Here is a 26,005-nt window from a genome sequence, read left to right as displayed (position 1 = left end):
GAGGTTAGATCTCATGGGATAAAGGGAAAACTAGCCATTTGGATACAGAACTGGCTCAAAGATGGAAGATAGGTTGTTTTGCAAACTGGAGGCCTGTGACCAGTGGTGTGCCACAAGGGTCAGTGCTGGGGTCTTTGATAATCTGTGTCGGTGTACCAGGAAGTGAGTCTATGGGTATGAGGGGGGGTTCCTTGTTTATGTAACTTCAATAATCCATAGAAACAGAATGTGTTGGATCTTTCAGGTTTTATTCTTTGGAGATCTGTCTTGTTAATTTCTATGTGGATGACACCTTTGTCATCACAAAATGCAACAAGTTAGAAGAAACACATAAACAACATCCTTACCGGTATAAAGGTCACCAAAGAGGAAGAGAACAATAACAGACTCCCCTTCCTCGATGTCACAGTAGAACGAAAAACCAATGGAGAGCTGCAGACCAGTGTCTGCAGGAAAGCCACACACTGACCAGATACTCCACTACAGGAGCAATCATCCCAACACCCACAAACAGAACTGCATCAGGATGTTTTTAAAATGGACTGTAACACACTGCAGCACCCAGGAACAACGAGAAGCCAAGGAAAAACACTTGTCCAACATATTCAGAAACAATGGGTACGTGATATGCACAGTCCGCCAATTCCTGCACAGCTGACCTAAACAAGAAGACACGACACACTTTAGCCACCCTGCCGTACATTAAGGATATCTCAGAGATGATGACTAGACTATTCTGGCCACTAGGCATTATGGTAGCCCACAAACCAACAACCATGCTGAAACAGCTCCTGATGAATTTAAAGGACCCCATACCAACAACCAGCAGAATGAGCATCATATACAAATTACCCTGCAAGGACTGCAACAAACATTACATTGTTCAGAAGGACAGGAAACTAGCCACTAGTTACCTGAACACCAACTAGCATTAAAAGACATGACCAACTATCACTGGTATCCATACACATAAACAAAGAGGGACACCAGTCTGACTGGAACAATACATCCATCCGGGGATAGGCTAAACAAAGACACACACAGGAATTCCTAGATGCCTGACATTTAAACCTGAACTCCATTATCAAACACATTAATTTGGACCCCAACTTTTGAGAGAGAGAACCGGAAATGATATCACCCACCACAACAGACCCAGACACTCGCATAGCAAATAGGACAGACTGCCAGTGCTTCACTGGAGGCTCTCTGATTATGTTACCTGGCATGGTGACAAAATGTCTGAAAACAAATCTACCAGCTCAGAGAGCAAACTTACAGCCTGAGTCATAGTTAAACAGCACAGAAATAGACCCTTCGGTCCAACCCATCCATGCTGACCAGATATCCGAAGTTATCTTGGTTCCATTTGCCAGCACCCGGCCCATATCCCTCTAAACCCTTCCAATTCATATAACCATCCAGATGTCTTTTAAATGTTGTATTTGTACCAGCCTCCATCACATCCTCTGGCAGGTTGTTCCAAACACGCAACATCCTCTGCATAATAAAGTTACTCCTCAGGTCCCTTTTAAATCTTTCTCCTATGCCCTCTAGTTTTGGACTTGCCTGCTCTGTGAAAAATACCTCGTCTATTCACCCTATCTATGCCCCTCATGATTTTATAAGCCTCTATAATGTCACCCCTCAGCTTCTGACCCTCCAGGGAAAATAGCCTATTCAGTTTCTCCCTCTAGTCCCGGTAACCTCCTCCTAAATCTTTTCTGAACACTTTCAAAATCTTTCCTATTGCAGGGAGACTCAATGAATGCAGTATTCTGAAAGTTACATTTGATCTCCAGTAACCACGTGACATGTCTGCTTGTATATCTGTGTCTTTTAGCACTCTGGATACACCTATCATCTCAAACCTTTAGAAACTGGAGAGCAAAGCAGGGAATTATTATCAATGTCACTTTGGCCCAATTGCTGTCCTGAATGTCTTTCGTTGCCTGGGTGGTTTGGCCATTCCAGGTGTATTTTTCCTGATTGAGTTTTTTTTAAATACTTTCTGTTCAAGAGATTATATGACCAGGGAAGAAGGGACGATGGGGATGAAGGATGTGTCTGGTTGTGTTGTTCTAATCTCTGTGGTATGAGTAAGCTGATCATTGTCCATCAGTTTTATTATAACTTTTGTTAGTACCAACACCATTCCTGGAAAGCCAAACTGCAAACACCATTTGTTGCGTATCTCTGATGAACAGGTGTTACCTGTTGGTTGCAAGACATTCTTGACAGTCTCCACAATTGGTATCATTTCCTTCCTCTTCCAAGTGGAAAGAATGTAGTTTTTCTACAAATTATCAGATTTAACAGCAATATTTGTCATTGTAGTCTTCTTATACACTCAAACCACAGAGGCAGACAAGCTCTTGTTTGGTGTTAATAATATCCTTCCAGCTCTTTAAAACTTTCCAACACGTTGTTTATTCAGTCTGCTGTGATAATCGTGATAAATGAATAAAGAATACAGTCTCCATGCTGCTACTTTTTTTTTAATTTCAAAAATATACTTTAATCATAAAATTTGATGATCTGTACAGTTGGACATGCCATACATAAGTAAACATTCCATTTGTTTGCATACCGAAACAGAGTAATCATTCCTATTTACAGGTCTGTACGATTATATATTTAGCTGAGGTGTCAGCAGAGCCCAAATGACTGCACGGGCCCCCTGTAGTTCTTTAGGCAGGTAGACGTTAGACGGTGGTCTTTCCCCACCGCACCAAGCTTCAGCACGTCCCTCAACACGTAGTCCTGGACCTTGGAATGTGCCGGCTTTTGACCGAAACCTCGATTTCGCTGCACTTTGGATGCTGCCTGAACTGCTGTGCTCTTCCAGCACCACTGATCCAGAACTTGGAATGTGCCAGTCTGCAACACTCAGTCGGGGTCAACTCCTTCAGCTGGAAGATCGACAGGTTTCGGACCGCCCAGAGAGCGTCCTTCACCGAGTTGATGATCCTCCAGGCGCAGTTGATGTTTGTCTCAGTGTGCGTCCCAGGGAACAGGCCGTAGAGCACGGAGTCCCGTGTCACGGCGCTGCTCGGGACGAACCTTGACAAACACCACTGCATTCCTCTCCAGACTTCCTCTGCATAGGCACATTCCAGATGAAGGTGTGTGACAGTCTCGTCCCCCCCGCAGCCGCTTCGAGGGCAGCGGGCGGTGCGACTGAGAGTCTGAGCGTGCATAAGGGATCTCACAGGCAGAGCCCTTCTCACCACCAGCCAAGCCATGTCTTGGTACTTGTTGGAAAGTTCTGGCGATGAGGCATTCTGCCAAATGGCTTTGACAGTCTGCTCAGGGAACCGCTCGATAGGATCCGCCCTCTCCTTTTCCCGAAGGGTCTCAAGGACACTGTGTGCTGACCACTTCCTGATGGATTTGTAGTCAAAGGTGTTTTTCTTCATAAACTTCTCCACGAAGGACAGGTGATACGGAACGGTCCAATTACTCGGAGCGTTCTGCGGCAGCAAGGCCAGGCCCATCCTTCGCAACACCGGGGACAGGTAGAACCTCAGTACGTAGTGACACTTGGTGTTTGCGTACTGGGGATCCACGCACAGCTTGATGCAGCCACATACAAAGATGGGCCATCAGGGTGAGGGTGGCATTGGGTGTATTTTTTTTTCCCCGTTGCCCAGACCTTTGTACAGCGAGTCCCTTCGGACCCGGTCCATCTTTGACCTCCATATAAACTGGAAGATGGCCCGGGTGACTGCAGCAGCACAGGTTCTGGGAATAGGCCAGACCTGTGCCACGTATAATAGCAATGACAGTGCGTCTCCATGCTGCTACATTCTTTCAGCCAATGGAACTGCATCTCAGCCACAATTTTAGTTTCACAAGAATCAGCAGTGATGTGATGGGACACTTGGTATTATTGTCAATGTGTCTGCCATGTAGTTGAGTTTCTCTTCATGGAATGTGCCTTTTTTAAAAATAAATTGGTCACAAATAACAGTTGACGTTGGTATAATGTGTTTTGCCATGTAGAAAAGCTTCAGTGCCATCTTCCAAGTTTCTGTAAAATTCGGTTGGGTTCAAATGTGCAACCTTTGCGATCCAATCTCTGCCTTTGATGTCTCTTGATTGCCTCAGTGTGTTACAACCTGCAGAACAAGATAGTCCTGTTTATCATAACTGTTATAATTATAGCCATAGTCAGTCATATTATCAGCACATCACAAGATTTTTTTCTCTTGTTTACATCGTAGAATCATACAGTATGGAAACAGACTCTTCAGCCAAATCATCATAGAGTCATAGAGATGTACAGCATGGAAACAGACCCTTCGGTCCAACCCGTCCATGCCGACCAGATATCCCAACCCAATCTAGTCCCTCCTGCCAGCACCCAGCCCATATCCCTCCAAACCCTTCCTATTCATATACCCATCCAGATGCCTTTTAAATGTTGCAATTGTACCAGCCTCCACTACTTCCTCTGGCAGCTCATTCCATACACGTACCACCCTCTGTGTGACAAAGTTGCCCCTTAGGTCTCTTTTATATCTTTCCTTTCTCACCCTATCAGGCTCAACCACAAGACCTCTCTGACTGTTCCACTATTCAGTTACATTACTGTTGACATGTATCTCAATCCTGTTCTGTTACTTAACATCTAATACATTTGCTGAACAAAAATTAACCTAACTCAGAATCGAGATGGATTAATGGTCTTTTCTTTTGAAATGTTGAAATTTTAATGGAAACATGAAATGATTGGGAGGATACATCTGTTTGCAGAAACTTCTTCTAGCACAGAGTTACGTCAGTTACATCAGTTCCCTAGACTAGCAAGTACCTTGGACTATTACCAGGTGGCTCATATGATGGCCACTATTGAGAAAGCAGTGTGGATAGAACCAGGGATGTTGCTTGCCCTGGGAATTTTCTACAAAAGAAATACAGGGTTGTCATTTGGGTGGCAAAGTGGCTGATTGCCAGGGATCCAGGTTTGATTCCACCCTCGGGTGGCTGTCTGTGTGGAGTTTATATGTTCTCCCTGTTTCTGTGTGGGTTTCCTCTGGATGCTCCCTTTTCTCCCAAGATGTATAGATTAGGTGGATTGGCCATGCTAAATTTCCCATAGTGTCCACAGATGTGCAGGCTAGGTGGACTACCATGATAAATGCAGAATTAAGTTGATAGGGTGGAGGGAGTCTGAGTGGGATGTTCAGCAGAGATGAATTGTGGATTTGGTGGGGATTTTACGATTCTATGTTGATTAACATTGAATATAGGGTGGCTTAAAACTGGGTCTGACACAATTCCTGCTGACTATGACTGATAAAGATGAATATCTTCCCTATTTGGACGTTTTAATGTTTCACAAATATGAGAAATGTGTTTTTAAAATCTCTTACCTGTTTCCAGAATATTTTTCTGGGTTTCATGTCAAAGAAAGGCACAGGAGACACAGAAATTACAAAATTGTTACAGCACCTTAGGCCATTCGGTCCATTTCTCTGAGCAAGTAATTCAGAGCGTCATTTCACTGCTTTCATCCCTAAAGCCTGCGCATTCTTCTTTTGCAAGTAACACACAAATTCCCCTTTTAATATTTCAGTTGAACTTGTCTCAAACACAACCTTGGATGGTATATTCCAGATCCTAACTATTCGCTGCATAAAAATAAATTTCCTCTTGTCTCTTTTGTTTCCTTTCTCAAATACATTAAATGCTCTTGATGTTTCATAGGTAGAACATTTTTCTATTTCAATTTTGTCCAGAACTGTCAAGACTTGACTATCTCCATCAAATCTCCTATTTTCTCCAAGTAAATAAATACATACTAATCACTCATAATTCGAATATGAAAGTCAGGAGAAATATCTTTATCCAGTGAGTGTGTGAAACTCAGTACCACAAGGAGTAGGTGAGACATAGATGCATTTAGGTGGAACCTGGATAAGCACATGGAGAAAAGAATATCAGCATATTGCCGATTCGGCAAGATGAGACCCACTGGGCTGATTGGTCTGGCTATTTGCGGTTAATCTTTTGTAATTGTATTAGATTAGATTAGATTAGACTTACAGTGTGGAAACAGGCCCTTCGGCCCAACAAGTCCACACCGACCCGCCGAAGCGAAACCCACCCATACCCTTACATTTACCCCTTACCTAACACTACGGGCAATTTAGCATGGCCAATTCACCTGACCCGCACATCTTTGGACTGTTTTTATCGTATGTTTTATCGAGCCTAGATTTATACATGAGAAAACTATAGTCCCTGAATTTAAATAATAAACAAATTAAGTAAGTTGTTTCATTTTTTGGGAAAAGATTTTTTATGTATGTGATGCTGTTGCTCCTTTTACAAGGTATGTTTCTGGATTTTTTTTCCGCAAGATTGTAAAAGACACAGACTCTGAAAAGTCTGTATTTGAAGGGTTTAGGGCCAATTTGATTATAGCTAACAGAAACTGCCTCAAGAGCAAGGCTTTCAAAACACTTGTAGAATGAAAGGGGAGTGGCCAGTTCTCCCAGCTCAGTTTTTTTTCTGGTTTGGTTTGGTTTGATTAGATTAGATTTCCTACAGTGTAGAAACAGGCCCTTCGGCCCAACCAGTCCACACCGACCCTCCGAAGAGTAACCCCCCCCCCCAGACCCATTTCCCTAATGCACCTAGCACTGTGGGCAATTTAGTATGGCCAATTCACCTGACCTGCACATATTTGGAGGAAACCGGAGCACCCGGAGGAAACCCACACAGACACGGGGAGAATGTACAAGCTCCACACAGACCGTTGCCCGAGGCAGGAATTGAACCTGGGACCCTGGTGCTGTGAGGCAGCAGGGCTAACCACGGAGCCACCATGCTGGTTTGGTTTGGTCTGGTTTGGTATTTAGCAAGTAGTAGTGGTTGGAAGCTGCTACCCAAAGAAGCAGGTCCATGCTGGTCCTCTCTCTGTGACTCCTCTCCTGTAAGAACCTGTGTTTGATTGTTTCCTTTTTTGCCATTTATGGGGATTGTTGCAAGTATTGGAAAGCGTCACTAAGTTGGGATAATCTGGGGCTTCAGATAGGTTAAGTTATTCTGTTTTCTGTTGTTTGTATTTCATTTGGTAACCTTGTAAATAAAACTTGTTTTGTTTAAAACTAAGTGGTCTGACCAACTGCACCTCTCCTGGAACATGCACTGTACACCTGATTAAAGCAACCAGCAAAGTTAGGGTCTGGGCTACTTTCTTGAAATGTTTTGAGGGGGTCTGGCCTGGTCCATAACAACGGTCATTGCTTGTTGTGATTTTGCTGGACTGATTGTAATTTTATGGTGTTTATAGATGCTATAAACCTTTAGGGAGAGGTACTCTGGAATTATTTACAGAACTGTAAGTCTTAAAATCTTCATTTTGTGTTTCATACGCCAGTGGTAACCAGATATCATGGATAACAGTGGCTCTGTTGGTGAAATGCCAATGAATGATGTAACTGTCACCTTAGAACAGAATCCTCCGGACCCGAACAAAAATTCGCCATCTAAAGGATCGACCGTTAGCTTCCACAACATTTACTACAGCGTGAAAATCAAGAGTGGCTTACTCTGCTGCCGTAAAACCAATGAGAAGGAAATCCTAAAAGATGTCAAGTATGTATTTGCAGTCTTTTGATTTGAGTGGATTTGAACAGTAGCAATGATTCAAAGTTTAATAATAACTTGCCAGAATGGGATTTTTCTTGAAGATCTACCAATTGTATGAAAGAGAATGTTGCATCACTACTTTAAGAAATGGAGAGATGCTGGCTGAAAATATGACTGGAAATGCTGGGTCTGTTTTTTAGCAGAGTGTGGGAATAAGGTGAGAGAAGAGGAAACATCGGGACGCATTAAAGCTAGTAACTTGGTGAAAGGGTTTGATCTAAATGATCTGATGCAGTCTCCCACTGAACAAGAAGCTACAGTTAGAGATCATGGGGATTTGTCTGGCAGTTGGTAGGTGCTGGGATGTGTGGAGCTCAGCGAGCGAGTGGTTGATGAAAGGACTCTTGATCTTCACATTCAGAGCTGCAAATGGACAGAATTTCGGAGAGCTCGGAGATATTAAATGGTTAATCAAGCTGGAGGGGGCTTCAAGGAGAGGAAAGGGTTTGGCAGTACATTGAGGCATCTGCAAATAAGGATTTTAAAATACTGTGGTGACAAAATTTATAAAGTTGTTTGGAAAAAGAAACCGCCTCCTAAAAGTGAACTTTCTTTGGCAAGAAATATCAATGTTCAAAAGTAGAAAGCTGAGTTCAATGAGATAAATGGGTTGTTTGGTTAAGTTTTGAACACATGCCAGGACAGTAACCCTGAAAATCGCCACCCACAGAGTTAGCGTGCTTATCAATAGTTTCTAATCTCAACATTGACTGCAAATTCTATCGACCCATGAAGGAACTATTACCTATAAAGATGCTATGCCAGTGCAAGAATCTGGTTAATTATTAATGTGGTTTATGTCAGTGAAATAAATGATAAAGGTAACTTAATCTTCCCTTCAGTCACGGACGCCCTTATCTACATAGCTTACTTACTTTCCTTCCAGTTTTGGTCACCTTGTTACCGGAAGGATTTTATTAAACTGGAACGAGTGCAGAAGGAATTTACAAGGATGTTGCCTGGACTCAGTGGTCTGAGATGTAGAGAGAAGTTGGGAAAGCTAGGACCTTTTTTCTTTAGAGTGTAGGGGGACTGAAGGGGGATCTTATAGAGGTGTATGAGATCACGAGAGGCACAGATAGGGTGAATGCAGGGTTAGGAATCTCAGAATAGAAGATGTCATACAGACTCTTCGGTCCAACCCGTCCGTGCCGACCAGATATCCCAACCCAATCTAGTCCCTCCTGCCAGCACCCGGCCCATATCCCTCCAAACCCTTCCTATTCACATACCCATCCAGATGCCTTTTAAATGTTGCAATTGTATCAGCCTCCACCACTTCCTCTGGCAGCTCATTCCACACATGTACCACTGTCTGCGTGGAAAAAGTTGCCCCTTAGGTCCCTTTTATATCTTTCCCCTCTCTCACCCTAAACCTATGCCCTCCAGTTCTATACTCCCCCACCCCAGGGAAAATACTTTGTCTATATACCTTGTCCATGTCCCTCATGATTTTATAAACCTGTACAAGGTCACCCCTCAGCCTCCAACACTCCAGGGAAAACAGGCCCAACCTACTCAGCCTCTCCCTATCGCTCAAATCGTCAAAATCTGGCAACATCCTTGTAAATCTTTTCTGAACCCTTTCAAGTTTCACAACATCCTTATAGGAAGGAGACCAGCATTGCATGTAATATTCCAAAAGTGTCCTAACCAACATCCTGCACAGCCACAATATGACCTCCCAACTCCTGTACTCAATACTCTGACCAATAAAGGAAAACATACCAAACGCCACCTACAATATCCTATCTACCTGCAACTCCACTTTCAAGGAGCTATGAACCTGCACTCCAAGGTCTCTTTGTTCAGCAACACTCCCTAGGACCTTACCAGTAAGTGTATAAGTCCTGCTCTGATTTGCTTTTCCAAAATGCAGCATCTCACATTTATCTAAATTAAACTCCATCTGCCACTTCTCAGCCCATTAGCCCATCTGATCAAGATCCTGTTGTAATCTGAGGTAACCTTCTTCACTGTCCACTACGTCTCCAATTTTGGTGTCATCTGCAAACTTACAAACTATACCTGCTATGTTCACATCCAAGTTATTTATATAAATGACAAAAAGTAGAGGACCCAGCACCGATCCTTGTGGCAATCCACTGGTCACAGGCCTTCTGTCTGAAAAGCAGTCCTCCTCCACCACCCTCTGTATTCTACCTTTGAGCCAGTTCTGCAACCAAATGGCTATTTCTCCCTGTATTCCATGAGATCTAACCTTGCCAACCAGTCTTCCATATTAAACCTTTACATTAGATTACTTACAGTGTGGAAACAGGCCCTTCGGCCCAACAAGTCCACACCGACCCGCCGAAGCGCAACCCACTCATACCCCTACATTTACCCCTTACCTAACACTACGGGCAATTTAGCATGGCCAATTCACCTGACCCACACATCTTTGGACTGTGGGAGGAAACCGGAGCACCCGGAGGAAACCCACACAGACACGGGGAGAATGTGCAAACTCCACACAGTCAGTCGCCTGAGTCGGGAATTGAACCCGGGTCTCAGGCGCTGTGAGACAGCAGTGCTAACCACTGTGCCACCGTGCCGCCCACTATTGTCGAACACCTTACTGAAGTCCATATAGATCACGCCCAGTGCTCTGCCCTCATCAATCCTCTTTGCTACTTCTTCAAAAAACTCAAGTTAGTGAGAGATGATTTCCCACGCACAAAGCCATGTTGACTATCCTCAATCAGTCCTTGCCTATCCAAATGCACGTAAATCCTGTCTCTTGGGCTTCCCTCCAACAACTTGCCCACCACTGACGTCAGGCTCACTGGTCTGTAGTTCCCTGGCTTGTCCTCACCACCCTTCTTAAATAGTGGCACCACATTTGCCAACGTGCAGTCTTCCGGCACCTCACCTGTGACTATCAATGATACAAATGTCTCAGCTAGAGGCCCAGCAATCACTTCCCTGGCTTCCCACAGAGTTCTCAGGTACACCTGATCAGGTCCTGGGGATTTATCCACTTTTATGCATTTCACAATATCCAACACCACCACCTCTGTAATATGGACATTTTTGAAGATGTCACCATTTATTTCCTCATATTCTATCCCTTCCATGTCCTTCTCCACAGTAAACACTGATGCAAAATACGTGTTCAGTATCTTCAGTGGCTTGGATTTGGCAGTAGAGGAACTGTTCCAATAGGACAGACTCTATCTGAATCAAGCTGGGTTCAGAGTCCTGGCAAATTGCGCAACATGGGCTGTGAGCAGTGCCGTTCGGGAGGGCTAAGGGATCTTAATGCACAAAGAATTGGAATGGGATAGATGAACTGAGTGCAAATTATAGAGTTTTAAACTAGTGAAAGGAGTAAGATTCAGGAGAGTTTCCAGAACAAGTAATAGACCGAAAACATGGAAATGTTTGGGAATCTAACTTCAGGCACAGCAGATAATGGGAACAGGCAACACAGCACTGAGGGTATTGTACATAACTGTTCACATTTTACAAAAAAGGATAACTGAGCTTGTAGCGGAGATTGAAATGGTAGTGGGTGTCACAGGGACATTGGCTTCAAAGGAGCAGGGCTGGGAGCTAAATATCCAAGGATACACATCCTATCAAAAGGGGTGGCAGAAGGGGCAGGGTTGCCTTGTTTGTAAAACGTAAAAATAAATTGATAACAAGAAGAGATTAGAGGTCAGAAGGTGTAAAATCTGTATGGGTAGGGTTGAGAAATTGCAAATGAAAAATGATTCTGATTGGAGTTATGTCCAGCCCCTTAGCAGCAGTCGGGATGTGAGGCAGAAAGTACATCAGGAGATATGAACATAAGACACCATTACAGTAATCATGGGGGACTTCACTATCCAGGTGGACTTGGGAAAACTAGGGTGGTCGCAGCATCAGTTGTTTTTTAGAGCAGCTTATGGTGGAGCCCACTAAGGAACAGGCAATTCTGGATTTGGTGAGGCAGACTTGATTTGGGAGCTTAAAGTGAAGGAACCCTAGGAGCAGTTTGAGAGGGAGAAGCTCGAATCAGAACTAGTGGTATTATAATTGAATAAAGGGAACGACAAAAGACATGAGGGAGAAGGTGGCCAAAGTTGATTGGAAGGGGAGCCTAGTAGGGAAGACGGTAGAGCAGCGATGGCAGGAGTTTTTGGGGTAATTTGAGAGCCACAGCAGAAGTTCATCCCTAGAAAGAAGAAACATATTGAGGGGAGAGAGAGGCATCCATGGCTGACAAGGCAACTCCGGGACAGCAAGAAAAGCAAACAAATTAAGACAATGTTGTGGAGATTAGTGGGAAGCTAGAGGATTGGGAAGCCTTTACAAAACAGGAGGGTGAAAGATGAAATGTGAGAGTAAGCCAACTGGTATATTAAAAGAAGATGGCAAGGGTTTTTATACATATCTAAAATGTAAGAGATAGGCAACACTGGATATGGGACCACTGGGACATGAGGCGAAAGCAGTAGTAATAGGGAAAAAAGAAATGGCAGTGGAACTGAACACATATTTTGCATCAGTTTTTCACAGTGGAGGACACCAATAGCATGGCAGAATTAGGGGGCCAAGGTGAGTCCAGTGGCCATCACTAATGAGAAGGTACTGGGGAAGCCGAAAGGTCTGAAGATGGAATAATCACCCAGAATAGATTGACTGCATCCCAGAGTTCTGAAGGAGATAGCTGAGAAGGTTGTAGAGGCATTAGTGGTGATCTTTAAGGAATCGCTGGAATCAGGAGTCCCAGAGGGCTGGAAAATGACTAATGTAACACCTCATTTAAGAAGGGAGGGAGGCAGATAATAAGTAACTATCGGCCTGTTATCCTGTCCTTGATTGGTGGTAAGATTGTAAAATCGCTTTTGCATGATGAGATTGAGGAGTACTTGGAAGTGCATGGTGAAATAGGGCTGCATCAGCAAGGCTTCATTAAGGGGAGGGTCATGCCAGATACATCTGTTAACATTCTTTGTGGAGAAGTTAGATATAGGAGAGCCAGTGGATATTATAAAGGAGGGTCAGTTGCATTTTGAATAAGATAAGCGCCCATGATGTTAGGGGCACGGTACTGACATGGTTAGAAGATTGACTGACTGGCAGAAAGCAGATTGTGGGATTAAAGAGGTTTATTTTTCAGGACAGCAGCTGGTGACTGGTGGAGTTCCATAGGGGTCAGTGTTGGAACCACAACTATTCACCTTCTACAGTAACAATTCCTGATGAAGGGCTTATGCCCGAAATGTTGATTCTCCTGCACCTTGGATGCTGCCTGCCCTACTGTGCTTTTCCAGCACCACACTCTCAACGTTTACAGTAACAATATGAGTGAATGAACTGAGGGTATTGTTGCTACGTTTGGTAGGAAAAATAGAGGCATGGACTACTTTCTAAATGGAAAAAGGCTTCAGAAATCTGAAGCACATGGAGAAAATGTTTCTCCTAGCAGGAGAGACTAGGACCTGAGGGTACAGCATCAGAGTGAAGGGACGACTCTTTCAAACTGAGATGAAGAGGAATCTCTTTAGCCAGAGGGTGGGGAATCTGTAGAACTCATTGACACAAAGGGCAATGGAGGCCAAGTCAATTATTGCATTTAAGACGGAGTTAGATAGGTTTTTGATTAATAAGGGGGTCAAAGGTGAAGGGGAAAAGGCAGGAGAATGGGGTTGAGAAACATATCAGCCATGATCTAATGGTGGAGCAGACACAATGGGGTCAACTGCCCTAATTCTGCCCCCATATTTTATGGCCTGATTGAATAAGCTGTTCTTAAGAGACCATAATTGTTCATGTCAACGGATCCCAGTACATTGTCATTTGCTTACTGTCTTGGAGTCCAGTTTTACAGCTTTTTCTCTCACTTCACTATAAATTTAAACAGTGACATTAAATTACAAATACAAAAGTAATCCAGAATGTCCATTCCATCTGTGCATAATATTGAGCAGTACTCTTGGGAAATTCAGTGCCTGCTTTCTTTGTTTGTTTCCCGATTGGCTGCAGCTTCACAGCCTGCTGGGTTTCGACTGTGGTTACTTCAGAGGGCTGTGCGAGGAGAGCCCTTACACCTCTCGGCCCTGAAGGCCCAGCTGGTCTCAGCAGCTTCTTGGTCTGGACAGCGCCTGCCTAGCCTGGTTTGTTGTGTGACACTGAAGAGGTTACTGGTTTGAAGGGGGTGCAAGATGTTATTGTCCTGATTGAAGACAGTAAGCACCTTTCCCTGGAGCCACAGCCACTCTCTTGATACTGTGTGCCTCACACTCCCATGGCACCGCATATGAAGAAGGTGCAGGAGAGGTCTAATCTGTGCTACAGACTGTCAACACTGGCTCTCAAAGCCAAGATTGCAGTTTCTGAGCTTCCTTGGTGCAGGGTGAGCTTGTATTTCTGAATTGTGATTTTTTTTTGTGTGCCTATTTTGTGCTTTTTTTTTATTCTACGTGCTCCTTTAGTCACACCACTTTCTTGACTTTCTCTTTTATGGTCTCTGTCCATAATATACTTCAAACTTTTATTTGTTCCATTTGACTTACGTAGCTGTTAAATTATGATCCTTAAATTGCTGATATACGAACTCTCTTCCAACTTTTTTTTTACTTTATTCAAGATGCTGCCAATTCATGGCAACAGGTGAAATCTTTTTTACTGTTTGTTTTTGTATTCTTACTGTAAAATACACCTGACAGTCAAATCAAATGATATTACCAGCATGGATTAATGTGATACCTTTAACACAGTGAAACGTTCCAAAATGCTTCACGGGAGAGATGTTTATCAAAGTTTGATAACAGTCACATGGAGATATTGGGACCAAAGTTAACAATGAAAATTGAGGATGGTCAAGGCCAAACCTGAAAGAAATCTCTGCAGGTAATGGCTGAAGGAAGCCACAGAGGTGGAACAGTGTGAGCCGGGGAATGGATCAACAAATAAACATGACTTGCAAAACCATTGTCATAGAGCCAATGTTATGGAATGGGATTTGGTATATGTGGAATGCAGATAGCAGAGTTTTAGATGAGCTTGTTTGTTTATGATGCATCAGAATTTTTATGCCTGATTACTCAGCAGAATTCTATTGGGAGTTAATAATTAAATATAACTTGAACTTATACCCTCAAATGGTGAGATGCTAATAAATAATAAATGCACACAGGTGTATTCACTAAAATTGTGCTGTACTTTTATTTTTTAAAGTCTCCGTTCAGATATATTTTCAATTAATTGCTTTCCCTCTGTATTCTGTGTTCTATATTGGGATTGTTCTCCTTCTAGTAAAGAAAGCTGAGAAGTGATCTGATTGAACTGTTGAAAATCATGAGAAGTCTGGACAGAGTAATAGGGAGAAAATGTTCCCATTCGTGACGGAATTGGGAATAAGATGGGACCAATTTAAAGGAATTAGTAATAAAAGAGGCAAAAGTGATATGAGAAATGTCAAAACTAATAGCAAGAGTAGGTCATTTGGCCCTTCGATCATGCTCCATAGTTCAATTTGATCATGGCTGATCCTCCATCTCTCTCTGCCATGTTCCTGTTTTCTGCCTGTATGCTTTGATGCCTTTAAAATCTAAAGTTTGAGTTGTCTCTTTACTGAGTGTATTCAGTGACTTAGTCTCCACCACCTTCTGTAGTAGAGAATTCCAATGGGTTCACTACGCTTTGAGTAAAGAAATCTTTCCTCATATCGGTCCAAAATCGTCCGCCCTGTATCCTGAGACTATGTCTCTGGTTCTAGACTCCCCAACCAGGGAAACATCTTCCCTGCATCTAGTTTGTCCCGCCTTGTTCTAACTTCATATGTTCAATTAGATCCTCTCGTATCCTTCTAAACTCTAGAGACTGTCAGCCCAGTCAAACCAATCTCTCTTCTGGACAGTCCTGCCATCCCTGCTTAGTGAACCTCCACTGCACTTTCTCTGTGGCAAATGTAATCTTTCTTAGGTAGGGAGACCACAACTTCACACAATTCTCCAGGAATGGTCTCCCCAAAGCCCTGTATGACTGCAGTAAAACATCTCTACTTCCGAACTCTCCTCCTCTTGCAAAGATGTTGAGGTGTCAGTGTTGGACTGGGGTGGACAAAGTTTTTTTTTAAAAATCACATAATACCAGGGTTACAGTCCAACAGGTTTACTTGAAAGTACAAGCTTTCGGAGTGCTGCTCCTTCGTCAGGTAACTAGCTGGGCAGGATCATAGGGTACAGAATTTATCGTAAAAGATCAAAGTGACATACAACTGATGCGATGTATTGAACAAACCTAGATTACTGTCAAGTCTTTAATCAATTAGAACGGAGATGTCTAAGCCATGGCTGCATGATCGAGTTGAAGCTGACATCTCTGAGGAGGAATTAAAACCAAGACACATCCATTTGGGGAAATAAGATAGAACAGAATCATCCAACGCTCCATTTTGAAGAAAAACTGGGGAGCATTCCCCAATCTCCATTTATCCTCCAGCCAATACCACAAAAATTGATCATTTGTTTATTATCACTAACAATTATAATTTGTTTATTATTGTTAGTGGAAGCTTTCTGTGCGTAAATTGGCTGCACAATCTTCTGTATTGCAATAAGGACTCCATGGGACCACTGGGCCAGAAGTATTGAGCCTGTTCTACCATCTCTGTTTTAAATGGCTTCCCCCTCATCCTATAAGACCAGAAGATATAGGAGTGGAAATATGCCATTCAGCCCATTGAATCTGCATCCCCATTCAATGGGATCAATAGCTGATCTGATAACTCTCCCTTTCTTGCATTTTCCCTGTATCTCTTGATTCCCTTACTGATTAAAAATCTATCTAAGCCTTCAATACCCATACTACCTCCAGCTCAACAGCCCTTTACAATAAAGGTTTCCAGAGATTCACTACCCTCCTAAAAGAAGAAATGCCTTCTCTCTCTATCACAGATGGGTAGCCCTCATTCTGAGATTATATTGTGTGGTCTTAGACTCTCCCACAAGAGTAAACAACCTCTACACATCTACCTGCCAAGTCCCCTAAGAATTTTGTATGTTTGAATAAATTAACCTGCTATAGTTATAAATTCTTCGAGTAAAAAATGAGGTCTGCAGATGCTGGAGATCACAGCTGCAAATGTGTTGCTGGTCAAAGCACAGCAGGTTAGGCAGCATCTCAGGAATAGAGAATTCGACGTTTCGAGCATAAGCCCTTCATCAGGAATCAATTCCTGATGAAGGGCTTATGCTCGAAACGTCGAATTCTCTATTCCTGAGATGCTGCCTAACCTGCTGTGCTTTGACCAGCAACACATTTGCAGCTATAGTTATAAATTCAAATGAATACAGACCTCACCTACACAATCTCTCCTTATGAGACAGTCCCTCCATACCTAGTATCAGTCTCATGAACCTTTTTCTGAGCTGCCTCCCATGCTGGAAAATCTTTCCTTAGATAAGGTCTCCAGAATTATTCACTATGTGATCTGACTAGTGCTTTGTATAGCTTTAGCAAAAACTCTTGACTTTTATTTGCCATTCATTTGAAATATAGGTCAAAATTACTTTCCTTTTACCCAATGAGCCTAGGTGTTAGCTTTTTGTGCTTCATGCAGAGAGTTTCTAATCTGTAGCTTCCTGTTGTATTCCTCCATTTTAAATATTATTTGCCTCCCCTAGTCTTCCTCCTAAAACCTGACAATTTCTTACAAAATATTTAATTTGCTAAATTGTTGCCCACTCACTTAATCTGTTTAATATTCATCTGCAGGCTCTTGGTATCATCTTCACCACCTAAATTTGTGTCACCTGCAAATATGGCTATAGTATATTAATTTTCCTCATCAGTCATTAATATATACTGTAAATAATTGTGGCCCAGGCACTAATGACTGTGGGACTCCATGAGTTACAGGTGGTTATCCTGAAAATCCCTCCCTTATCCCAACTCTGTTTTCTACTAGTTAGTCAACTGCTGTAGAAAACAAAGTCTTAATGTAGTGAGTGGAATGCACATCTGACAGTGAGATGGAGGTACATTCATATGAGAAATTCAAAAGGGAATTGGATAGTTAATTGAAAAAGAATGATCAGGCTTCTGTGGCAAGGCAGACCAATGGCACTGGGAACAATGCTCATTGTAGACTGGTGCAGACTCAGATGGCCAAATGGCTTCCTGTGCTGCACCAATTCTGTGTTTATTGTGTTGTGTCATACATCTGTGTGTGTTCTGTTGTATAACTTTCACAAGTACAAGTCATAAACTACATGATTTATTTATGACATATTATTTGGCGGTTGTTTTTCCGAAAGAAAATCTTTACTAACATTCCCAATATTTACATGACCTTTGTTTCCTTTGTGTTTTTCTCACAGTGGTGTCATGGGACCTGGAATGAACGCTATCCTAGGTCCTACAGGGAGTGGAAAGTCTTCGTGAGTATCTTAGTAATACAGAATTGGATTGTGCCTCCCACACTGAAACAGCCTGACTGGACTGACTGGTTATATTTACTCAGCCACCTGTCCATCTTCCTTCCCACCTACCCGCTGTACCCTCCTCTCCGACCTATCGCCATCACCCCACACCACCATCTCCATCCATCTATCACATTCCCAGCTACCATCCCCCTCATTCCTTGTGAAGAGCTTATGCTCAAAACATCGACTCCTGTTCCTCAGATGTTACCCGACCTGCTGTGCTTTTCCAGCATCACATTTTTCGACTCTGATCTCCAGCATCTGCAGTCCTCACTTTCTCACTGCTTAAACCAGTGATTTTGCTTCACAAAAGCTTTGTCCTACCCTTCTTCATTTCAACCTTACTGCAGATCCTTCTAATTCTTTCTCCCTCATTTGCTTCTCCTTTAAAGGTATCAATGTTCTTCTCCTCTGTCTTAATGTGGCAGTCATATTCACTCTAAAATAGTGACAATTTTAACTCCTCCCAAAATAAAGCTGTCCAAGCTGGTCATCAGTGAAAATTTCAAAACTGGAATTGAGAGGATTTTATTAGCTAAGAAATATTACGGTTTCTGAACCAAGGGAAATGAATGGAATTAAGATACAACAGAGTCATGGTCTAATTAGGAGAAAGTGAGGACTGCAGATGCTGGAGATCAGAGCTTAAAAATGTGTTGCTGGAAAAGCGCAGCAGGTCAGACAGCATCAAAGGGACAGGAGAATCGACGTTTCGGGCATAAGCCCTGAAGAAGGGCTTATGCCCGAAATGTCAATTCTCCTGTTCCTTTGATGCTGTCTGACCTGCTGCGCTTTTCCAGCAACACATTTTTAAGCCATGGTCTAATTACATGGCTTGAGAGGCAGAATGACTGCCTCCTGTTCTTATGTTCCACTTTCTCACCAACATCAAAGTTGGACTGAAATGTCTGTTTCCATGCTATACATCTTTATGACTCTATTTAGCACAAAGTTTAGAGAGTTGGTAGAATGGTAGAGGTGGTTACCATTACACATGCTGAAACTGGATCTATGTTTTTGGGTGATTTCATCAAGGGACAGAAGTAGATGAGAAACAAGAGGGAGCTGCAGAGAGAAGTCCTTGGAGATATCAGAGCTACCAGCGCATTAATGATCTAGCATTGGGAGGTTATATTAATGAGATTCTGAATTGTTGAACTATCCTTTTGAAATGTGTTTTTTTTAAATAGGTAGAGGGGTAGTAGAACTATGGTGTCTGTATTCAATTTGTACAGAATTGATAGAGACTCTTTAGTTCATTGTGTTTTCTTTGACTCTCAGAAAGAACCATCAATTTGTTATGATCTTTACTTAGTCGTAGAGCACAGAAACTCTTCCATGCCCACCAGATATCCCAAACCAATCTAGTCCCGCCTGCCAGCACCTGGCTCATATCCCTCCAAACCCTTCCTATTCACATACCCATCCAGATGCCTTTTAAATGTTGTAATTGTACCAGCCTCCCCCACCTCCTCTGGCAGCTCATTTCACACACACACACCACCCTCTGCGTGAAAAAGTTGCCCCTTAGGCCTATTTTATATCTTTCCCCTCACCTTAAGCCTATGCCCTCTAGTTCTGGACTCCCCCATCCCAGGGAAAAGACCTTATCTATTTATCCTATCCATGCTTTTATAAACTTCTATAAGGTCACCCCTCAGCCTCTGACGCTCCAGGGAAAACAGCCCTAGCCTATTTAATCCTGTACTCAATATTCTGACCAATAAAGAAATACTAAATGCCTTCTTCACTATCCTATCTACCTGCGACTCCACTTTCAAGGAGCTATGAACCTGCAGTCCACGGTCTCTTTGTTCAGCAACACTCCCCAGGACCTTACCATTAAGTGTATAAGTCCTGCTAAGATTTGCTTTCCCAAAATCCAACACCTCACATATTATCTAACTTAAACTCCATCTGCCACTCCTCAGCCCATTGGTCCATCTAATCAAGATGTAATCTGAGGTAACCTTTGCTGTCCACTGCACCTCAAATATTGGTGTCATCTGCAAACTTACAAACTATATCTCTTAAGCTCACATCCAAATCAGTTATATAAATGATGAAACTTGGGCCTGTTGTTCATAAATAAGGTAGAATGAGATTGTGGAGGAAGAGGATTGACACTAATATATGGTTGAATAGATTGAGTATACTGAGAGGAGGTGATATGTCCAATTGCAGCCATTGGTAAATTACAATGGAAATCCATTATAACTACATGAATAATAAAATTCCTGTCTTCTATTTTTAGCTAGTGAAGATTTAAATAAAGACTTAGCTGTCTTGGAATCCATGAGACCCTGCTGTTGAAAGCAATTTGGACTATATTGAACCAATTTTTAATAGTTTTTTTGTTGTATTTTCATAGTTGCTACTTGGATTCAGTGACAAGAATCACTTTTTTCAGTTATTAGTTAGGACAGATTTTGTTTTTAAAATTATCCCGATTTAAAACTGAACATAATCTGGTTTTATGGATTTGAAGTGACTATCATATGGATTTGCATCTCTTCAAGGGTCCCTGAAACTGAGCTTCCAATCCCATAATCAATCCATCACAATGTGTGCTTCCATCTTCATTGTTACCTCAGCACATTTAATGCAGAAACGTTTATTCATGTTGTTGTCAACTCCAGAATCCACTATTCCAATGCTCTGTTGGGTTACCTTCCTCCCTCTATAAACATCAGCTCGTGCTGCCTGTTTCCTATAGTACATCAGTTTTACATTTCTCAGCTGACGTTAGTTATATGAACATTGGCTTAGTGTGTAGCATCTGTTCTGAGTCAGAAGGTTGTGGGCTCTAGTTCCATTCCAAATACTTGAGCACAGATCCAAACTGAAAGTACCAGTGCAATACTGTACAAATGCTGCATCTTTGCAAGTGAGATGTGAAACTGTCTATTATCTCAGTTGAACATAGGATCTCATTGGCATTGTTTGAAAGATAGCAAAGAAATCAATCAAGATTTATCTCAGACAAAATATACTACCTGATCATTAACATGTTGCTGCATATTGGAGAATAGCTGGAGTATTTCCCACAGCTGACTTCAAAAGGATGTAATTGGCTGTGAATCACTTTGGGATATTCTGGGGTCATGAAAACTGTGAATGTAGAGAAACGTGTGTTTTAATCAGTGATTCCTGATGAAGGGCTTATGCCCGAAACGTCAAATTTTTTGTTTCTTGGATGCTGCCTGACCTGCTGCGCTTTTCCAGCAACACATTTTCAGCTCTGATCTCCAGCATCTGCAGACCTCACTTTCTCCTCTTTTAATCAATGAAGGCTTGTATCTCTACGAGGCTGTGTTAACATAATATTATTCGAATTTCACAGCTCTTTCTTGACACTTTTCCTGCTAGATTGATGCTCTGTAACTAAAAACCTGAGAAAAATAGTTTTAAAAGCCGACATCCCAGTTGACTCCACATCCAACAACCTGCTTTGAAAACTGCTTACATTTTGACAGCTTTGACAATTCCACCACAGCAGGATGACACCTCTTGTAACATTCTGAAATACGGAAACATTCTAAACACATATCATTTTAGACAAAAAGTCAATATTCCCTCTCTGCTAACATTAATTGATTCTTTAAAATATTAATTCCCGGAGCCAGATCCAGATTTGCATCGATGCAATATACTAATCAGTTCTTCCTTCGGCCCTATCCTGTCTTGAGTAACAAGTATGATAGAAAGCAGTCAGTTATATTATTGTAGGTATGTTGTTTACAAACATGGATGACAACAGTACCTCAGCCTACTTTTATTACTTCTCTGATACCAAATAGCTATCACTAACACCATAAGAGAACAGATAATACCCAATCAGTAATGACTCTGAATGTTACTTCCTAGGTTACTAGATATTTTGGCAGCAAGGAAAGATCCCTCCGGCTTGAAAGGAAAAGTGCTCATTGATGGTGCTCAGCAGCCCTCTAACTTCAAGTGTATCTCTGGATATGTTGTACAGGTGCGAATCCTTTTGCTGCATTTTCTAAGAGGCATTTTTCAAAACTGAGATACGTTGGAGAATTCCGCGCAAGATACTGATTTTCTGATGTTCCTTACGTGTGCAGCCTTGATGCTTGTCGTTTGGCACAAATTAAGAACTCGGAGATTTGACTATAAGTAACCCCAGCTTCTGGCTGCTCACAGGACAAGGTCACTGAAGATCCCAATTGGTCACTCCTGCAGCCCTTTCTGATGACCAAGTGATCCAGAAGATAGACCAGTAATATTTTGCTATTGACAGCTGTTGGAAACCAACAATGTTGGCTGTGTTGTGTTACTTCACTCGGGGAGTTTTCATTATTGTGGTAAAATGCACTTTGACATGCGTGTTACTTGAGCCATTAAAAAAAAGGTAGAGGTTCCAAGTTCCATTCCATCACGTGGATGACTGGAAATCTCTCCCACTTCTGTATGATGTTTACATGTTGATACTCAATGTGCTTGGTCATGTTATGACACACTTTTCTTGGCCATCAAGTCCTCGGGTAGGATTCAAACTTTTGGCTCTGAGCAAGATATATTCTGTATTGTACCACTAAACCACCTAAACACAATTCACCAGATTGCTTGGTGATTGGTATATCTAGGGTTATTTAAAGGGCTCTTTATATTATGCACAAATGCATTGCCTATTAAATAGAATAAAGCTTCCTTCATTATAATTGAACAGGCTATGGGGATGTAGGGAAGACCTCTACTGGTTTAAGGGGTGTGTAAATTGGCCAGAATCTGAACTCCTAATCGGCTATCTTGAATTGCTGTATATGGTATGGAGAGGATGTGAACAGGCTGGGTTGTGAGGCCTTCCCTTTTTTTTAATTCAGTGCACATTGATCATTCTATCTTGGTCAGTAAGAAGTCTCTTCTGATTCTTATCCCCTCTCTCAAGATTCAACAAATCAAAATAGTGGGAATGTCACACTGTGATGTTCAGTCTATGGTATATATTTTAGTACACCTTTGAAAACACAAGCTTATTTCAGATAATACAGTGTGCAGCACTCCGACCTCTGAGTCAGTAGATTGCGTGTGTTCCCCTGCTACTCAGACATACTTGTGTATTTGGAACTGATGCTCCCAGTGCAGTACTAATGGATGCTGAATAGCAACAAAGGTTTGAAATATTAAGCTACAGATCCTGGTTGATCTGTGACCTAATTCCATAGACCTCTGTTTATCCCTGCACCTTGTAATACTATGATTAACAAGATTATCCATCTCTGATTTACAAATGACTTATTGTCCCCACATTGATGGTGGGGGAAGAAGAGAAGTTCCCAAATGCTATAATCCTTTGTGTGATATGTATTTCCTGATTTTTATGCTTGATGCCTGGCTTGAGGCTATGTCCCTCACTCTTAATTTTCCAAACCAGAGGAGATAGTTTATCTGTATCCATCCTACTTGTTTACCTTGCTATCTTGAAAACTAAGAGCAAATCATCCCTTAACCTGCTCAGTTCCAAGGCATTCCCCTTGTATATACTTTCTCTTGTGATAATTTTTGTTGTTCATGTATTATTCTGCTAAATGGCACTGAACACCCTCTGTGGCCGATATTAGCTTTTTAAGGTGTGGTTCCCAAAACTGCACACTGTCATATCACTTCTCCTATGGCATCCTCTAAATATGGAGCACAAGCTTCCATTCCCCTTTTGATTATTTCAATAACGTTTTAATGATCAGTGTACATTAACCCTTTTATCAATCGACTATTTAGCAAATTCTCTGATCTATCTTTCTGCAGCCTGACATACTATCTTTCAATTTAGACATTAAGCTAAAGCACCCAACTACCTCCTCAGGTGGGCATGAAAAATTCCATGGCGGTATTGAAAACACAGCAAGGGTATTCATGCTGCTGTTTAATTTATTATTCCTCAACAAACATCGCTTAAAACATATTATCTGGTCATGATCATTTGTTTTGTGGGATTTCACTGTACACAAAATTTGAACAGCTTATGAAGTGATTTGTGCTTCCCTGAGGTTGTGAAAGATGTTATTAAAATGCAAATCTTTTTTCTTTATTTCTTATTTCTCAGAACGATGGAACAACAGGAGGCCATTTGGCTCAACACCTGCTTTGATGTCTATTTGAAACTTCAGTTTCTTATTTCCTCGATCTAGTAATGATTTCTTGACTATGACTGGTCAGTTTACTGTGTGTTTATTTTATCTTTTTGTTTTACAGGATGACGTGGTAATGGGAACACTGACAGTGAGGGAGAATCTCCAATTTTCCGCTGCACTGCGTTTACCAAAGAATATCCGCAACAAGGAAAAGAATAATAGGATTGACCAAGTTCTTACAGAGCTTGGACTGAGCAAAGTGGCAGACTCCAAGGTACCTGAACATTCTTATCCAATACTTTGTTAGAAACTGAAATACCTTCCTTGTCCTAACGTTCCTGCGAAAGTCTTAATGATAAACCTTAAAGGTACACTTTGATAGGCAGTTTTTGACAGTAAAATGCATTAATTTCAATTCTGCAATTCCATAGCACCAGCTGGAACTCAATAGCTGATGAGCTTGGCTAAATGTTAAATGAACAGAATACTGGGAAGCCTCTTTTATGGATATGTCTCACCTTCATACCTGCGTTTTTGTGGTTATCTAATGATGGGATATGGTCCAGGCAGCTACAGCACCAAGAATACCTTTCTGCAAACCCCCCCTCCCCCCAACATACCACCATCTAAAGAGTACACCATTGTTAGTTTTGGAACTCACTCCTATATCATGTATAGGCTGGAGCGCTGGGTCCTCAGTACACCCAGCACCAAACCTTTCTTCACAGTGACCAGGAGCTGCTTACTACTTCAGCTAAAAGTCTGACATGTCGTAGATAATTTGTTCCCATCTTTCTAATGGAACAAGCATAAAGCCAATGAGTTAAATAGCCTTCCACTGTGTTCTGCATTTTTACGATAATTGGACATGATGTGGCCCTACAAGTGTCTCCACAATATCTCCAAGATTGATGACATTGTGAAGGCAGCTAATCACCACCTTCTCCAGGGCATTTAGAGAGTGGCAATAAATGCTGGAAAAACTCAGCAGGTCAGCTGGCATGTGTGGAGAGAAACAGAGTCCATGACCTTTCAATCTGTTGTCTTGTCAGCCATATCCTGGGAATGAATATTAAAGTTATTTAAAGAAAATCATCACACTGAATTTCTCTATTCTAACTTCTTGGTTTGAATTTTGCTTTGATTCGATTTAGATTTATCGTGCAATGTTTATAAAAGTACAATGAAGTGTTTTTTAATGTGTTACATGCAAGGTATTGCCACGCTCTGGTGCCATCTTGAAATACTACATATAATACAAGCTTTTACTACAATAGAGTTCATCTTTCACTCCTTATCTTGTTCTTCCTTTGCTGTCCCTCCAGTTGATGCTTGATATCAGCTGGAGTCTCTGTAATGGTCTCTGGGGTCTCAGTTACAGGCCTCTGCCACCACCACACCCACAAGCGCTATGTGCGAGTTAGACCCATGGACCTGAGGATGTGTCGGTTCCGTACCTCCTGTTCCCTATCCAACGCTCCTCCAGTTGCTGTCCAATCAAATGGATTACTTTATATATATCCATGTCTACTGCATCCTCCATGCATATGTCTGCTCAACTTATCTAAATTGTCGTTAGGCCTCTTTACATCCTTCATCCACTCCCACCTTCTTTTGTGTCATGAGCAAATTTGAAAGTATTACTGACCTAAATTGTCAACTTATGTTCTCAAACCTGGGGCCCAAGCTTTAATCCTTATGGTTCCCACTTATCACTGTTTCCTATCTGCTAATTCTCAGTCCATTGCAAGCATGTTGCTACCAATTGGATGTGCTTTGATTTTGCACAATTATCGCTAGTGTGAGATGTATTAAAAGCTTTCTGAA

General features: G+C 41.9%; 1 protein-coding gene across 2 annotated transcripts in view; it reads left to right on the top strand.

Moving 5' to 3' along the window:
• Positions 1–26,005, top strand: part of abcg2a (ATP-binding cassette, sub-family G (WHITE), member 2a) — a 76,900-nt gene that overhangs the window by 5,700 nt on the left and 45,195 nt on the right. For both annotated transcript variants that reach the window (XM_060851306.1, XM_060851305.1), the window contains exons 2-5: positions 7,391–7,608; positions 17,979–18,038; positions 21,951–22,065; positions 24,300–24,452. In XM_060851306.1, the coding sequence (XP_060707289.1) occupies positions 7,406–7,608; positions 17,979–18,038; positions 21,951–22,065; positions 24,300–24,452 (531 nt within the window). In that variant the 5' untranslated portion in view covers positions 7,391–7,405. The remainder of the gene's footprint in view (positions 1–7,390; positions 7,609–17,978; positions 18,039–21,950; positions 22,066–24,299; positions 24,453–26,005) is intronic.

This window comes from Hemiscyllium ocellatum, chromosome 36 (assembly GCF_020745735.1).
Source record: "Hemiscyllium ocellatum isolate sHemOce1 chromosome 36, sHemOce1.pat.X.cur, whole genome shotgun sequence".
In the NCBI taxonomy this organism is placed as follows: domain Eukaryota; kingdom Metazoa; phylum Chordata; class Chondrichthyes; order Orectolobiformes; family Hemiscylliidae; genus Hemiscyllium; species Hemiscyllium ocellatum.
The sequence above is the reverse complement of the archived record's forward strand: the minus strand, read 5'-3'. Positions and strand labels throughout refer to the sequence as shown.